The sequence below is a fragment of the Salminus brasiliensis genome, chromosome 22 (assembly GCF_030463535.1).
Source record: "Salminus brasiliensis chromosome 22, fSalBra1.hap2, whole genome shotgun sequence".
NCBI lineage: Eukaryota > Metazoa > Chordata > Actinopteri > Characiformes > Bryconidae > Salminus > Salminus brasiliensis.
In genome coordinates this window covers 19,867,377-19,884,846 of record NC_132899.1, presented here as the reverse complement: position 1 = coordinate 19,884,846, position 17,470 = coordinate 19,867,377, and the positions used below count along the sequence as shown (strand labels likewise).

Genomic DNA, 17,470 nt, shown 5'->3' with positions numbered 1-17,470 from the left:
AAAGGGTTATTGTAATAAATGTGAAATAGTTTGATGAGCATTACATTTCTTAAAATTCTTGTGGAGCTTGTGATACAACAGTTGGCCAACCCTGACCAGCGAACCTGGAAAACTGCATTACACTGCATCAGAAAGAGGCTGGAGAAAAGTAAATATTTGTTAGTGATGTGAGCTGCTTTACATAATTATGTATATAATAGAATTTTGAATAACGTTTTGCAAAGCACTTTGTGGCCTGGGTCTGTGAAATGTGCTGTATACATACATTTGATTGATTTACTATTAGAATGTTTAGTCTTTTATAGTTTAAATGTCTAAATAGTTGAAATAGTTAAAGTCAGATTTAATCATACAGCATCATTTTACAGCACACCACTGTTGAAAACATGATGTTTGTATTAATGATCAGCTATGGCGGTCCATGCTTTTTTCTATCCTGTTAGCAGAGATGAGGGTTTTTGTTCTTCTGTAAAGTTGCATTATTTTAAAAATATTTTAAAGATGAAAGTCACAATAAGTAAGTAAGATTAATCAGTTATAACTTAAGTCTTTAGAGAGTGAGATATCTGGACTGGATTTACAGCACATTTTGGGAATGGCTTTTTTTGTTTTGTAGAAATAAACACTGAAAAAATACAGTACATTAAAGAAGTGCACAGTCGAACTATAATGTTCGTATTATCGATTATAATGTTACAAAAAGACGCATATATGTGTTAGAAGAGCTTGGGTAACGCAGTACTCTCCATATTAGCTCAAGGATACAGAAAGAGCATTTATCTTTGAGCCTACTTTTGAACATAGGTTTTTCCAAACCGCGTAAAAACGCGTGCCGTGCGTAAAAGCCAGGGGTGCGCGCTCACACTAAAATCACAACATGTGGATGATGTAGAGAACACCAAACACGTGATTCTATCTCAGGTGTGGATTTATTACAGTATATTAATCTAATCAATGGATCTGGACACTTTCAACATTTCAGCACGCAGGACTCTTTGGCACACCGGCAAGCACCCAGCCAGCAATACATTTACATTTCGCTGTCCAACAAAAAACATGTAACTAAACCTCCAAAATATTTCAAGTCAATTTGGAGCATTTCTATTGGTCAAATGATGGAGATAACAAAAAAAAAAAAAAACAGACAAAAATGGAGATACGTTGTTTTTTTCATTGGACACCAGCGATTTACGTTTAAGGCATTTAGCAATGCTAACAAAATCACGCCCCCCCCCCCCCCCCATTTTAATAAACCTAATAGAGGTTAACTAATAAGCAGGTTAACTAATATTACATAATCAAACATCACCCCTGCGAGTCAACGTGTCCAATTTAATATTGAACAAATTAATATTGGTGTTTTTTTAATCAATTTTAACTTTCTACTTGTTCGAATTGAATGACTAATATCACAGACCTGTCGATTAAAAGATCAAATAATTTTGTAAACAGACATTGTAGAGAACTGCGTCCGTGGGCAGGACTACATTTCCCAGCATGCCCGGCGACTTCTCCGCCACTCCAACGCAACAGGCAGCCGGACACTCCAGCCGCGCGGAGCTCAGGGCTGCGACGCTGAGCGGTTCAGGTAACTGTTTATTTATGGAAGTTGAGTTTATCGCTCTAATATCGGAGCAGTGGTCCTAATTATTGAAACCTGTTTTGTTTATTTCTATTTGTAGCGTCATGTCGATGTTTTGAAGCGACCTCGTTGTTTAAAGCTAGCTGAGTTTATCAGAGTCTGTCCTACAAAGTCGACCTGCTGCCTAATTTGGGATAATAACTCTGACCAGAGAGAGAGAGATAGAGCTGTAATCCACATTATTCTCCAGCTCAGATTGGCTTTATTTGCTCTTTCCGCTCCACGGTAAAGTAAACCAGTGAAATGCAAGTGAAAGTGAAAGTTGTTTTGCTTGTTTTCGTTGTTTTGCATCTTTCGTTTCTTTGTCGTCTTACAGTGAAGCTCGTTGGTCTTGTGGAGTTTCTGTGTCATCGTCTGAACATTAGGCTAAGCTGATCAGTCGTTTTCATGTGAACTACTCAACTGTCCTGTGGTGTTTGTGGTATTTCTAGGCTGAAAATGAACGACAGCACGAAAGAAGACCAGGCTGCTTTGGAAATGGAGTCCTCCTCCTTTTCTCAGGTTGTGTTTATGGATGTGCCGCGCTCGTACACACCCAACACATGTGTGAAGTGCACTTTCACTGTGACTGCCGGACTGAAGCCCACCTCTAGAGACTGGATCGGTGTATTTAAGGTGCACTTGTGATGTGATTTTATGCTGAGATTTATAAGCCAAATAATTTCCCTGTGTCTTTGTAGCATATAGAGGGAGGGTGATGAGGCACACATATAACATAAGGACATTTAAGTGATGGCCATGATCAAGAATATTATATATGGTATTAAGTTTATTCAACAAGTTGGTACAGACACCATGAACCTGCATGACATTATTGTCAACTCTATGAGGTTTTCCACATAGCAGGATTCCTCAGATAACCAGATAACACAGGCCCAGTAAGAATGTCATGTAGTCTCTGAGTGTTTTTAAGATTGCTGGCTAAACGGAAAAAAGAAATCACCCAAATCATTTGTAAAACCACTATGCTGATGTGATTTGTCATTTATATAATAACATAGAAGCCTATATTCATATATACATATACATATATTTATATATACAAATATATAATATATCTTGTCTGTATATGTTCTATATTTTAGTATTGGTGGTTATAGGACCCCTTCTAATGCATTGTCCTAATAAATGCATTAAATTCAAATAAATTAAATAAGACAACAGTATAACAATTATATAACAGGCCTGTTATATCATTTACTACAATATTGGTCACCCACATTCCCTATACCTGTACTAAAGTGTGGCCTATATGTTACATGTCTAGGTTGGCTGGAATTCAACACAGAAGTACCACAACTATGTGTGGGTGGAGCCTCCTGTGGACAACGATGGACCTGAGCCCCTTAAATTACAAGCTGTCTTTAATGGTAAGAGAGCTGATTACGCTTAAATATTACATATTAGACCTTAGTGTTAATGAAGGGTCGGCAGTAACTGTTGCGTTTCCGTTCTGCCAAGCCAGAGCCAGTCTGTTTTTGCAAGTCATATGTCACATATCCCGAGATCTTAAACTAGGTCTTGTGATGTAATTTGTACCTCAACAAGAATCTGGTCTCCCACCACCTGCCATCTTCTTGGCACTTGATGATGTGTTTGGAGCCAGTGGATAGGCACTGGTTGGGTGGGGCATAACATAGTTGTGAAGTTACATAAGCATTTAATTATTTTTTTACGGTGATGCTGAGTCATCTGCAGAGCAGTTCACAGTCACCAGAGATACGCCATGGTTTGAGGGCTCATTGGTTTGTTTACTCTATAGAGTACTACCTTCCTAAGGACGATGGGGAGTTCTACCAGTTCTGCTATGTGGACAACAGTGGCCAGGTCAGAGGAGCCAGCACACCATTCTGCTTCCAAAACCCAGCAGAATCAAGCCTAGACTGCAGCCTGGAGAAAGACCTTTTAGTGATCACGACACAGGTACCCTTGCCCTAGCAAGACATAAGGTCATCTGACGCCACCTTGCTTTGTGAACTGTATTTTTAAATGAGCAGTTTTCATAGCTACAGCATTTCATATTTAACGCACTCAGCTGCTGTGGATGAAGTAGCCTTGCAGCATACTTTCAAAACAATGGCTGTACTTGTCCACTTGGAATTTCCTTTCTTTCTCTGCACTCTTAACTCTAAATGTGCCAAAAAGGTTGTTCTGAGCAATGGCATAGTAGAACCATTTTGGGTTCCCTAAAGCAGTCCTTAAAGACCTCCAGAGGGTTTACAATTTCCATGAAGAACCTCCATTTCATCTTTAGGAACTATTTCATTTACATATTTTTTTTTCCAGAACCACATTTCCACACCTAGAACCATACAGGACCCTTTACTTTTTTTAATGAGTACATTTGGTATTGTTGTAAGAATAATGTGTGATTGTGGCTACAGGAACAAGCAGAGCAGATGGAGAAGGAGAAGAAGGGCTTACTGGCCGAGATGGAAAGCCTCAAAGAAAAAAACATGCTTTTTAAAAACGAGCTGGATGAAAGATTGCGTGAGATCCACCGTCTCAGGGTTGGTTTTTTCACCATCTCTGTTTTTACTGAGTTGTCTAACTCAGCCTAACACTGTCACTAAGGTACTTGCGGTTTCATTTTCTGCAGATGCACATTGATAAACTGAAGGCAGATGGTGGGGCTGAGACACAACCACCAAAAGAGCAGCAGCCTGAGATTGTTGAACAGGTTACCCAAGAGCAGCAGCTTTTCTCCCACGCTGCGGTAGAAGACGAAACCAAACAGGAACAGGAGGTGCCAAAATTACTGCCTGTGAAGCCATGTTTACTGTATTATTGAGTCATTGTAAATTTGTGCATAAGTGATAACGTCTTTCCTCTGGTTCTGGTTGTGCTCTGCAGTCACTGATTTTTCTCCAAGACAAGTATGATAAAGCCGTGCAGAAGATCAACATGCTGAAGCAGGAGATTATTCAGCTGGAGCAACAGCTCGAAGCCCTGCAGGCTGAGAATTCACAGTGAGCTTTAACCATTGAATGGCACCGAAAAAATCAATACTGTGATGTCTCATTTGCTTTAATATGGAAGAAATTGGAAACAGATGACTAGAAACATACTTCAGACTGCGGCCGTCTAGCCCTGTTAATTATTAATGCATGCTCTACTCCTAATACTCCTAATGAGCGATTCCTTCATGGATTCTGACTATTCAAAACTGTTCAAAACCAGGCACTGTAAACCCCCCAAACCCTACAATGACTCTATATATATTTCCTATTAACATATCCTCAGGCCAAGCATGGCAGTAATACTCATTCTCACTCTGATAGCCTTCTAACTATAATTATTTGTTTTCATTTATTCATCTAAAAACTTCCGTGTAATGACTTATTCTTCAATATTCACTTTTATACATCCATTACTACCATCATCTTTACTCTTATTGGCCTTGTGCTATTGGGTTGTAAACCTGGTACCAACTAGAGGAACCCTTTTACGTCCTGGTTCCTCTTAAGTATTCTTCCTCTTACTTTCTATCATGCAATTCAAATCATTTTGAATTGAATTGCTAGAATTAAGAAGCCGCTAGTGATCTGACTTCAGTTCTGAATGAGAGTACATTTATTCAGTCTATCACAGTGCATACAACAATAAAGACAGCATTGTGCTTTTTAAGTATAATGATAGAAAGCCCAGTATGTGCAGAAGGCTCCAATTCCACAAGCCGGTACTCATGGAAATGCATGTTATGTAATCGTGCTGTCTGCAGTTTTACATATGATTTGATTGAGACAATGGCAAAGATTTTTCATATATCAGTGGCAGCATGTTGGGTTTGATAGAGTTAAGTGTAGCATTAAACCTTTTTAACATTTTAAACCTGATTAATAGGTTAATTTGTAGAAATCTGAGCTAACTATCCAGCAACCACTATGAATTACTCAGTGAGCCTAGACCCAACCTTCAGAGATTAATGCTGCGAAACAAAATTTCTAAATTATTGCCCCATTGTTTTTAAGACCTTTAATAGGATGTTTTCTCTGCTATGTCATTGTAGGCTGGTCCCCAAGATGAAAGAAGCTGAGCAGAATTTTAACAGACTGGAGGATCATGTCCAGCTGCTGCAGGTTTGAAATGACTACAGTGCTTTCTGAGAGTTTTTTTTTTATATATAATGGCAATGCTCCCTGCATGAGTACTATTATTGTGTTTCAGGTTGATGTACAAAGTGGCCGGAAAGAGAACGAAAAATTGCATTCTGAAATACAGGAGATTATACGGGAGGTGGAGGGTCTGCGGATAGAAAATAAGGCCTTACGTGGACCCTTATCAGAACAAGGACCTTCTGATAGGGAAAATAATACAAAGGTGTGAGATTTCAGAATAGATTGTGTGTAAAAATGTGCACATCTGAGCAGCTCATGTAAAGCTTTCCATTGATCTGTCACTGGGATTTGCAATGAAATGAAGCATTTTAACATGCTGGTGAGCTGTGAAATGTCACTTTGTCATATGTGCAGATCCAGACCCTCCTGACACAGCTGACGGAAGCCAGAGGAACGCTGCGCAAGGAAATTGCAAACAGCAATGAGGCAAACACACGGGCAGATAAAGCTGAGCTGGAGCTGCGAGAACTGAAGAAGCAGCTTGAGCAAAGGACAGTGGCTGAAGAGAGACAGCAGAACAGAAGCCAGGTTGAGGTGCCTGTTTTGTGTTTTATTGTCAAAACCTCTTGTTTACCTTTAGTCCAGTTAGAACAATGCTAACTGGTGACGTATAAGCAAGCTAAATCTCAGTTCACTTTGGGCTGAATGCGTTCCTAAAGTCCTGCATCATGTACTGCCATTTCAGACACAGCTCAAGGAAGCACTGAGAAGAGTTGATGAACAGAAACATGTGGCGACAGAGGCTATATTAGAAAAGGAAAGACTTTCTGCAGAGAATGAGGTGACTTCCTGTTGGGTTGTTCCTCGGAATGACAGGATCCCATGGTTTTGCTGCTTTGGTTACACTGCTGTAACACTGCTAATTTATTTTTTATTCTTAAAGATAGTTGCACCCTTTTTGGTGATATGCAGAGCCCTTGAAGGGTTATAGTAGAACAGAGAACCATTTAAGCATTCAAGTGGTTCTATGAGTTGGCAGTGTGCTGTATGGAGTTGTTGCCTTTACTGAAGAACCTTTTTTTATAAGAGTATTTATAGTTTGACGTGTCTCTTGGTCTCTTTTTTATTAGGAACTCAAAGAATATGTAAGGACGTTACAAAAGCAAGTGTATGACCTTGAGGTGGCTTCAGTAGCTGCTGTTGCTCAGCAGTCCAGCCCCCTCAGTCCATCATCTACTGATCCATTCAACTCACAACAGGAACAACAGTCAGCCTCCCAGTACTCTCTCTCTGGTATGTAAAACCAGTAGTAAACCATAATCTGTCCTTTAGATTAGAACAGACACAGACAATTATTGGATTGTTTTTGTCCTAATGTCCTATTTTCCCTGTTCCCTAGGGAATGCCGCTGAAACTGAAAACAAGGTAATATGTCTTGCTTGTGTATGTGTTGTTGTTGTCACACACACACAAAAAAAGCTAATTTTACTTTACAGGAGAAGGATGAAACCTAGCTTTAAATGGAAGTCAATGTAAAACATTTTTATTCTATTTTAAGTCACTTTTCTGTCAGTCCCTTCATCACAACATGTTGACACAATGTAAAGAACAACTGCGAGATCCAGATTCACAGTATGTCAAAAAGTGAAAAACTGGAAAAGGTTTTTTCTGACAGCAGCAATATGTTTGTTTGTAGGTTTGTCCTAAATCACAATTCATTTTTGTATCTTTTTTATAAACAGAAGGTGTGCCGCCATTGCCAAGAAAGCTTCCCTGATATCAGTGAAGATGAACTGGCAATGCATGAGCAATCTCACAAGGTGTGTCCCTTCTGTACCCTGATCTGCGATGATTTGGAGCAGCAAGAGTTTGAAGACCATGTGTATGCCCACGAGTGACCGCCCCACCGCCAATGGGCTTCCAGGCCCGTCTTTGACAAATAAGCCATTGTTATTTAAAAAAATGTTACAGTGACTAACTATGAATAATTGCATATTTCTAGATATTTCTTCCTACTTGAATGTTGCCTAATTTATTTCTTTCTTTCCTTGCCATGCAATACTGCACAGTGTAGAACGCAGCTACGGGAAAAAATGTTTTCAGCTGTGATGGTTTTCAGGTTGCTGTAATAATACGAGCAATAATAAACAACTTTATCATTTATAAAGTCTTTACTAAACATCAGATGTAAAAAACTGTTCCATGTGAACAAAATGGATTTTCGTAATAAACCATATATGAATTTGGAAGAAATAACATGAAACAGACCAGTAGGTAAATAAGTTAGATATGTGGATTAGTGTGTCAAAGGTTATTTACCCTGTTTTATGTGAATATAATGACTTTAAATATTAAAGTAAATGAAAAATTAATAAGAAAATATAAAATAATAAGACATTTTTTAACATACTAACACTTCACACTTCAAATTCATTAAACAAACCAAAAAAATACCAGGCATTTCCCCCTCCTACTTTCCAAAAAAGCCTTGCATTAAAAGCTTTTTAAATAGCTGTAAAAATCTGATTTTGAAACTTAAAAAAAGATTAGGGCTCTAGAGTTCTAGAGGAAGGTTGTACATTAATAACATTTAGGCTTACAGTGTTAAAAAATCCTGTAAATGAAATTCTCCTCTTTAAAACAAATGTAGTCATCATTATTTAGCTAAGCGGCACAATATATATTTCATCCAGGTCTGGAGTACAACTTCCTTGATTAATTTTCATTTAAATGTTACATTTTAGGCCATCCAACCACCACAGTCTCCTATACAACAAAGAGCCCTATCTTACACCCTGAGCAGGGCGTGTCTTGATGCGTCACATTGCTGTCTTACACCCCGCCAACAGTCTATATTCACGCCTACAACACAATCCCTCAAAGTCAGAGTGCACCTGGCTCTTAAAGAAAATGGCAAGTGACACGCCGATTGGTTTATTGTACATGAGGCCCAAAACACACCCATGATTAATGAGGAGACTTATCACATGCCTTTTGTGTGTTTCAAGCCATGCAAGACATACTTTTCCATTGTTATGATTGCAAAGACACACTCACACTCCCTAAATTGAGCTGTTGACAGCTCACCTAAAGATCCCTAAAATAGGGCCCAAAGACATACAAGTAGTTTAAATTAGAAAAGAACTGTATGACCGAATCAACATAAATATAAAAACAGGTAGCCAAACAAAATTAAAATAAAATAAATGAAATAAATAAAAACAGGTTTTTATTACACAGTTTAAAACAATCTGTGGAACATGAGTATTTTATTGAACCAAGGCAACATTTATAAATTAGGAATTACTTAAAAAAACACACATGTTGAGAAACATGCACATTTAGAGAAAATAAATGCTTTTATTATGCATTTCAAGTCAACAGTCAATCTCCCAGCTCTTTTTCTGCATCACACATTAAGGAAGCCCTCACAACTTTGTGATTTCAGCACTTTTATGGGTAGTTTTCAACCTAGTTGAAAACGTTACTGTCACTGATTGCTCAGGTTTTACAAAATCATTACTTCTCGTCACGGTGTCATTTGGTTAGCCTCCTCAGGTGTGACGTCGCGAGAGGAAAGTTCAGAGAACAGGGCGGGCAGCCAGTATTGTGGCTCCCCTGCAGCTTGGGAATCCAACCATGCCAGACCCTCTTTCAGCAGGTGGTCCTGAACAAAGGAAAAGTCACAGTTTTAAAGTGTTCCCGATGTGTCTTACCAAACATCCACACAATTTGTGCTGCTTTTTGTCAACACTCACAAGTACATGACACGCCCGTTCTTTCTCCCACTTCAGGCTGTCTCTGATCTCACTCACTGTTACGTAGCCCTTTTTCTGTAAGGAAAATACAGGATTTTGCACAAAACCTAAAAGAACTAGGTATAACAGTTCAGTGCCACTTTTCGTTTTTAAACATGGATTACCTCAGCCAGCTGAAGAACGACAGTGTGGTCCATATTGAGCTCAGCGGGGACTGACTGGACTAAATAGGAGCCTCCAACAGGGATCATTCCAAAGCCATTCCCCATCGCCTTGAGCTTTTTGATGGCCCGTACCAAATCATCTCTGGTGAGTTTAAAGAACATCAAGATTTGTACAGCAGAACTTCTAAAATGTTTTTTCCCCTTAAATTCTTCTTGCAATGAGGTAAAACTCTGAGGTAAAAACTGAGCAAAAACACTCACTGGCTCACATCCTGAGCAAACTTCCCTCTTCCCTTCAACACACGCTGGTGAAGTTCGTCGAGTGTTATGAGACCTATTGGAAGGAAAAATGAAAAGAAAAAAAACTTGTACATAGGGCTGAGACATATAATTAAATATTATATCACAATATTTAAAGACATTTTCACAATACACAATATTTTTCACAATGCATGTAACCACAGACTAAATACATCAGTAGGGTCAGACTCATTTTTCTTTCTATTCAGACACTCTTCCAGACTGAGTACAGGGATTTATATTTCACATCTGCTGCAACTCATCCTATTAAAGCAGCTTAATTACAGTGTTTACAATAAAATGTGCAGTTAATCAGTGTTCTTTAAGCTGTGACAATATCATCACTTACAAAAGCATCTTGTGAATCACAATAACAAAATGTATCACGATACGATAAAACATCACTCACCGCCATTTCTGTGTTTTAGAGCAAGACAGACTTCAATGATTTGCACACCAAGCTCATAATAGAAATCTCCAACTCCAAGCATCTCAGACCAAAATCCTTTACCAGCTGTTTGTGCCACAAATAAGGCCAGAAAAACTCAGTAAGTATTGTATGATACAAGAAAGTGTACAAGTAAGTTCACTTAAAAAGGCTTAGACCAGAGTGACTTATGATTTACAATGTGTTATAAACAATTTAAATTTCAAAATGAATATTTTCTATTAGTGTAATTTAATCCTGCATTAAACCAAAAGATGTGATTCTAACAGGAGTACTTACATGCCAGAGGGTCGACTCCTATTGTAGCACACATTTCTTGGAACTGGACTCTGAACTGTGAGCTCTTTCGAATCTCTTGCTTGTGTTTGCTGGCAAATTCTTCCAGATGGGTTTTGAACGTTTCTAACTGTTTAGACATCTACAAAGAAAAAGGATCCCATCCTAATTTAGCATTACTGCAATCCTATACAGGGTACCAATGTACAATCTCAGTTCATTAACTGGTGTGTTACCGTTTCTTATGGAGATTATGGAGCAGAACACACTTAATATTTACCTGTACAATCTGATCTTCAGCCAGGACTGTACCTCTTTCTTTGTACTTGGCCTAAAATAATAAAAATAATAATGTGTGAATCGATTTGACCTTTATGAATACCATGTGAATGCAGCAAGATGTTTTAGCTTGGCAGTAGAAATGAACAGATATGGGAATTGTGGGCCAATGCTGACATTTTTCATGCACATATCTGCTGACGCTAATCTACCTGAATTACAGTTGGACTGTTTATTTCTGTAGGTTTACAATTTCAGTAAAATGAAGACAAAGCGCTTCAGTGCAGCTTTTAAGCACAGTACCCCAGCCTCACCCAAAGACTCCTTCTTCAGGATAACACTGGGTTTTCTAACTGGTTTGAAATAAAGGCCAAATCTTTAAACATCTGTCTGATGTCTACATGACTTCAAGATCTTTGTCCATTCCTATATTTAGCTCACAGTTTGTGGATATCAGGTTGAATGATAGGAAAACTGAATTAGCCTAGCTACAACATTTGGCAGTTTTATTCATAGTAGTGGTGAAAAAGTGGTGAAAAGCTACGAAAACTCAATTCTGCAATGCTGAAACATTTCCTTACAGGAAAAACTTAAAATTAATATTTTTGACAAATTTTGGTACTTTAGTACCACTATGTTTTTGTTGGCTTAAATTCCCAATAGAGCCCCGAAAGTATCAAGATAGGACACAATGCAGCATTAGGAGATTCAGTTCCCCCAGTTTAACTACACCATCCCTGTAAACTGAAAAAAATGAGGTAACGACTTATTAAACTGAGATAACTATTTATAAACGCAGGGAACGATTTATTAAAACACAGAAATAATATATTAAATCAAGGGAACAGTTTATTAAATCATAGAAATAATATATTAAATCAAGGGAAGGATTTATTAAATCACAGAAATAATATATTAAATCAAGGGAACAGTTTATTAAATCATAGAAATAATATATTAAATCAAGGGAACGATTAATTAAATCAGAAATAATATATTAAATCAAGGGAACGATTAATTAAATCATAGAAATAATATATTAAATCAAGGGAACGATTTATTAAATCACAGAAATAATATATTAAATCAAGGGAACAATTTATTAAATCATAGAAATAAAATATTAAATCAAGGGAACGATTTATTAAATCATAGAAATAAAATATTAAATCAAGGGAACGATTTATTAAATCAGAAATAATATATTAAATCAAGGGAACGATTTATTAAATCATAGAAATAAAATATTAAATCAAGGGAACGATTAATTAAATCATAGAAATAAAATATTAAATCAAGGGAACGATTTATTAAATCATAGAAATAAAATATTAAATCAAGGGAACGATTTATTAAATCAGAAATAATATATTAAATCAAGGGAACGATTAATTAAATCATAGAAATAAAATATTAAATCAAGGGAACGATTTATTAAATCAGAAATAATATATTAAATCAAGGGAACGATTTATTAAATCACAGAAATAATATATTAAATCAAGGGAACAATTTATTAAATCATAGAAATAAAATATTAAATCAAGGGAACGATTTATTAAATCATAGAAATAAAATATTAAATCAAGGGAACGATTTATTAAATCATAGAAATAAAATATTAAATCAAGGGAACGATTTATTAAATCATAGAAATAATATATTAAATCAAGGGAACGATTAATTAAATCATAGAAATAAAATATTAAATCAAGGGAACGATTTATTAAATCATAGAAATAATATATTAAACCAAGGGAACGATTAATTAAACTAAGGGAACGATTTATTACTATAAGGGAACGATTAGCTAAATGGAGGAAACGATGTATTAAACCAAGGGAATTCTGTCTCTAAATACATTTTCTTACTCTTATACTTCAGGAGCTCCATTAAGTCCTGATATGAAACCCAGGCTAAACAGACAGTCTTTCTGACAGGTCAATAAACCTCCTGCAATCTGAGGTAAATACCTCGGCGAGTTTCTTCTTGGCGATCGCCCCCGCCCCGACTCCTCTTCTGTGCATGCTGCCCCGCAGAGCCGCCTGTCCAGATACCTGACCGAATCCACCTGCGGCTGTTTCACAGGTCAGTAGAGAGGCTGCCGGTGTGTCCCGAGTCACTCAGGTTAACATCTAATGACTTTAGTCCAGGAGCTTTCAGAGGAAAACAGACGGAGCTCAGCTAGCCAGGCAGCTAAGCCCCTCACCCCACACGACACACACACTGTCAGCCTGCAGTGTCAGCAGCACGGAGGCAACGTCTAAACGAACGATGCGGATGAAAGAGACTGAGAGCTCTGTCCTCTCTGTTTTCGGTCGTGTTGTGGTATCTGTTTATCTTTCGGCTCTAATGTTTTTCCGCAGTCATGAAAAGTAAACGGCTCTTCTTTGCGGACTTTAGGGAGGAGTGAACGCTGCACGACTGCTGCTACCGCCACCTACCGGAAATACACACGCTGGAGCTCTACAGGCAGAGCGCGAGAGTCCAAACCAGAGACAACACAGAGAACTGCTTATTGCCCCAATTTACACATCGTAGCTGAAACTAAAAAATGATACAGTGCAAAGAACAACTTCTAGATTCAAATGATGTCAGAGAAGTGAAAAACGAAAAATAAACAAAAATAAAATAAAAAAAAATTGAGATACAAGGTTTGGATGTAAGGATTGTAGGTCCGGAGCTGGAATATGCGTGAAACAAGATTGTAAAAAAGTCAAAGAAGCCGCTAAAACAAAACTCCCTCCCTGCAAAAAGTGTCTTATCAAACATTTCCGCACTTTTTTTGGTCTTAAAGTTACCGCGTCAAATGTGCGCTGATGACGTCATGTATAAACAGTGAAGCGCGCGTGTGTCCAGAAGTCAGGGGACCTTTAGTGATGTGCAGGAGTGTGCTTTCCAGATTTAGCACACTGCGACGTTATAAAAGTGCACTTTTAAATGTCGAATAAAATCTGTTCACATAAAACTAACAGCGGTGTTAGCGGACAAACCCCCCCCCCCAAAAAAAAACAAAAAAAAAGGTCCCACGTGCTGAATTGTCCAGGGTGACAGGGTCCAGATCCAGTAATCAGATTAATACGATCTGATGTAACTCATCTACACCTGAGAGTGAAGAATAGTCACGTGTTTGTGTTTCCGGCTCTGCGGATCTTGGCTGTATTTAGTCCAGGCTCTCTCTGGGGGGGTTTTACGCATCTTGTGTTTTCACACCTCTGGTGCGGTCTGTGCACGGTGCGTTTTTAAGTTCACTGAACGATAACTGCCTCTTTCCTCTCTGAAACATGTTGGTGAAAGTGTGGATTGAATCACCACCGACTCATAGTCAGTAATAAAAGATTTTATTCCAAAAAAAAGTTTAAAAACTATTAAAACTATGAAACCAGCAGCTATAGCACTTTTTTGTCTCTTCACACTAACTGACACACCTTAAAACAGCCAGCACACTAACTGACACACCCTAAACCAGTCAGCACACTAACTGACACACCCTAAACCAGCCGGCACACTAACTGACACACCCTAAAACAGCCGGCACACTAACTGACACATCCTAAACCAGTCGGCACAATAACTGGCACATCCTAAACCAGTCAGCACACTAACTGGCACACCCTAAAACAGCCGGCACACTAACTGACAAATCCTAAAACGGCCAGCACACTAACTGGCACATCCTAAACCGCTCAGCACACTAACTGACACATCCTAAACCAGTCAGCACACTAACTGGCACACCCTAAAACAGCCGGCACACTAACTGACACATCCTAAACCAGTCAGCACACTAACTGACACATCCTAAACCAGTCAGCACACTAACTGACAAATCCTAAACCAGTCAGCACACTAACTGACACATCCTAAAACAGCCAGCACACTAACTGACACATCCTAAACCAGCCAGCACACTAACTGACACATCCTAAACCAGTCAGCACACTAACTGACACATCCTAAACCAGCCAGCACACTAACTGACACATCCTAAACCAGTCAGCACACTAACTGACACATCCTAAACCAGTCAGCACACTAACTGACACATCCTAAAACAGCCAGCACACTAACTGACACATCCTAAACCAGTCGGCACACTAACTGACACATCCTAAACCAGTCAGCACACTAACTGGCACATCCTAAAACACCTGGTGATGTCTAAATAAAATGTTTATATATATCTAATGCTGTCATTTATATGCAGCAAAACTACATGTATAAAATACTCTTTGTTTAAATTTGAATGAATTGTGGATGGTGTACACATCTGAGATTGCAATACAGAAGCAAAAAAAAGTGCCCCAAACATTATGAAGTGCAGTTTTAAAAATATTCCAGTACAGTGTGACAGATATAAACATAAATGAGAACCATAGACATGTGGACATAGACATGTTTTTTTTTCATCTTACCATATTTAAAGCGATACTCTTTTGGAGACAGAGGTGTTTATTAGGGTTTTTGGAATTATAAGTGATTCCTCCAACTTCACATGGAGACTTTAGTGGAAAGAGCTGTCAGAGCAGAATATCTGCAGTCTTTTTCTCTGTAAATCCTTCATCCAAGTATCCGCTGTGTTGGTGGGAGCTTTTCTAGTTTTCTTATGACCCAGTCTGATCAAGCTAGAAGAAGCACCTTTTCTGAGAGTATGGAGTAATACAGTTTGAGTGCTTTTTGCCTATGAGAAGAAAGAATCCACCCTTATGAATCAATTAATTCTAATAAAGGTTCCTGAGGGGTTCTTGGCTTGGATGTAGGCTTAAGTTGCATTGAAACGTGGTTCTTCTTTAACAACATTGCAAAGAAATGTTTTTGGTGCCTTTATGTATATAAAACATAAAAAATAACTTGCATATGAAACAGCTGAAATTTATTTGATCCTTTTAAATGATATATGGATTATAAATCAAGCTGATTATTGCTTCACCGAAAAGCAACATCCATACACAGAGGTGTGATTTTAAAATATGCTTTTATTGAAATTCTGAGAGTCATATTTTTCAAGAACATAAACTTGAAGCGGAGTCACTGCTCGCCATGTCTTACTGAACTCTTAATGGCTCCTGTGGGACAGAACAGGGGATTATAGCAGAGTTTTAAAACATTTACTTCTTCTCCAGTATGATCATGATCAGCTACACTTACTTAGATCTGTCTCCTTTGCTATGGACCCACATAGTGAAATCCTTCTTCAGAAGATCATTGAAAATGTGAATTTCTGGATCTTCGGGCATAGTGGTAGGCCTTCCGCAAAATACAGTAAATTATGATAGTTAATTCTTTTTTAATATTACAAGGAACAATGCTCTAACTATGATCATGTCTTCACACTTACATGCTCTTCTTCTCTCTCTGGTTTAACAGAAAGTTCACAAAGTTCTTCTGTACCATGGAGTCCATTATTTTACTGATATCACTGGCGATAGTGGATTCGGCGTAGCGGCGGCTTACGTGTTGGCCATCATCTGCTGGGCTGTTAGTGGCACATAAACCTTACAAAAGTGTTTATTTATTCCTCAGAAAACCAGCTACTTCTCTTAAAGTTAGATAGCATAGTGGATTACACATTTGGCCTGCATACTGGAGAATGGGGATTGGTCCCCTCATTAGCAGGAATCAGAAATGGTAATATAACGAATTATAATTTTATTATATGAAAACAAATTAGGTAACTTAATTAATTAAGTTAATTAGGTTACTTAAGTAATTAGGTGAAACTTAGCTAATGGTATTAAAGTACTGAAAAAGGCTTGTTTGACACTTAATATTAGTTTTATACCATAAAGAAGCGTCTAGAAGAGGCTTTCCTTATATAAAAAAATTAACAAATCACCATTAAGAATGCAAATGTTTTCACTGTTTGTCTGCTTACCAAATAAAAGCATTTGTTAAGTATTTTAATGGAAAGAAATTGCTGTAGAAACTGAAGTGTTGTGATAATACAATTTTGTGGGTATGTACAGATTCTCACACTTTAGCATGAAAAAAGTCTGTTTTAAAGAAATGGGGCTCTTTTAAATACCAAACCTGTTTGGTATTTAAGAATTCTGTAAAGAACCATCTAAATTATGTTTTATGGTTATATACAGAATCGCTCCTTTTACTAAAGAACCCTTGAATAAGCCCCCCTTTTTAAGTGTACATAAATAAATAAGTACACATGGTTGTCTTGCCTGTTGTCGACAGCTCTTGCAGAGACTACCAGCACACCACCCAAGCAAAGGAAAATCAGCGCAATCATCTCGACCTTCATCTTCACAATTTTCACAACCTGTAATTCAGATTAAAATAAGGCATTTACACACATATACACGCTATAGTACAATCATTTTAGCATGCAATAAAATGAGCTTACCCGGTTCTGGTTCTGTAGCAACGATGACTTGGAAAATGGTTGAATGCCTTACACTGAACTGAAGTCGCCTTTTATACGTTAAAACTGAATGACCTCTGGAAAAATTACTTATTGCCGCATCATTAAAGCAATTACTTTAGTGATTATGCAGGTGTAAATACTGATAAGATTATGTTCTCACAAGTCT

General features: G+C 37.8%; 2 protein-coding genes across 2 annotated transcripts; one reads left to right on the top strand and one right to left on the bottom strand.

Moving 5' to 3' along the window:
• Nucleotides 1-1,529: 1,529 nt before the first annotated feature.
• On the top strand, nucleotides 1,530-7,867 carry calcoco2 (calcium binding and coiled-coil domain 2). The gene is made up of 14 exons (XM_072668154.1): nucleotides 1,530-1,588; nucleotides 2,074-2,257; nucleotides 2,910-3,012; nucleotides 3,405-3,565; nucleotides 4,027-4,152; nucleotides 4,242-4,388; nucleotides 4,496-4,611; nucleotides 5,652-5,721; nucleotides 5,810-5,962; nucleotides 6,115-6,294; nucleotides 6,446-6,541; nucleotides 6,831-6,993; nucleotides 7,100-7,125; nucleotides 7,443-7,867. The coding sequence occupies exons 2-14, from the start codon at nucleotides 2,081-2,083 to the stop codon at nucleotides 7,596-7,598; spliced, it is 1,674 nt and encodes a 557-aa protein (XP_072524255.1). The 5' UTR covers nucleotides 1,530-1,588; nucleotides 2,074-2,080; the 3' UTR covers nucleotides 7,599-7,867.
• A 1,173-nt stretch (nucleotides 7,868-9,040) lies between these two features.
• snf8 (SNF8 subunit of ESCRT-II) lies at nucleotides 9,041-13,329 on the bottom strand. The gene is made up of 8 exons (XM_072668176.1): nucleotides 12,899-13,329; nucleotides 10,927-10,977; nucleotides 10,650-10,788; nucleotides 10,332-10,436; nucleotides 9,884-9,956; nucleotides 9,623-9,764; nucleotides 9,459-9,533; nucleotides 9,041-9,367 (listed from the first exon to the last, which is right to left on the bottom strand). The coding sequence occupies exons 1-8, from the start codon at nucleotides 12,950-12,952 to the stop codon at nucleotides 9,230-9,232; spliced, it is 777 nt and encodes a 258-aa protein (XP_072524277.1). The 5' UTR covers nucleotides 12,953-13,329; the 3' UTR covers nucleotides 9,041-9,229.
• Nucleotides 13,330-17,470: the final 4,141 nt, after the last annotated feature.

Bases quoted from the DNA above. Each gene is read 5' to 3' on its own strand.
- calcoco2 (XM_072668154.1), top strand. From the start codon at position 2,081: ATGAACGACAGCACGAAAGAAGACCAGGCTGCTTTGGAAATGGAGTCC. The intron at 4,153-4,241 runs GTTGGTTTTTTC...CATTTTCTGCAG, and splicing joins GTGAGATCCACCGTCTCAGG to ATGCACATTGATAAACTGAA. The intron at 6,994-7,099 runs GTATGTAAAACC...CCTGTTCCCTAG, and splicing joins CTCCCAGTACTCTCTCTCTG to GGAATGCCGCTGAAACTGAA.
- snf8 (XM_072668176.1), bottom strand. From the start codon at position 12,952: ATGCACAGAAGAGGAGTCGGGGCGGGGGCGATCGCCAAGAAGAAACTC. The intron at 9,957-10,331 runs GTGAGTGATGTT...TCCTTCCAATAG, and splicing joins TCTAAAACACAGAAATGGCG to GTCTCATAACACTCGACGAA. The intron at 9,765-9,883 runs GTGAGTGTTTTT...TAAACTCACCAG, and splicing joins TTTGCTCAGGATGTGAGCCA to AGATGATTTGGTACGGGCCA.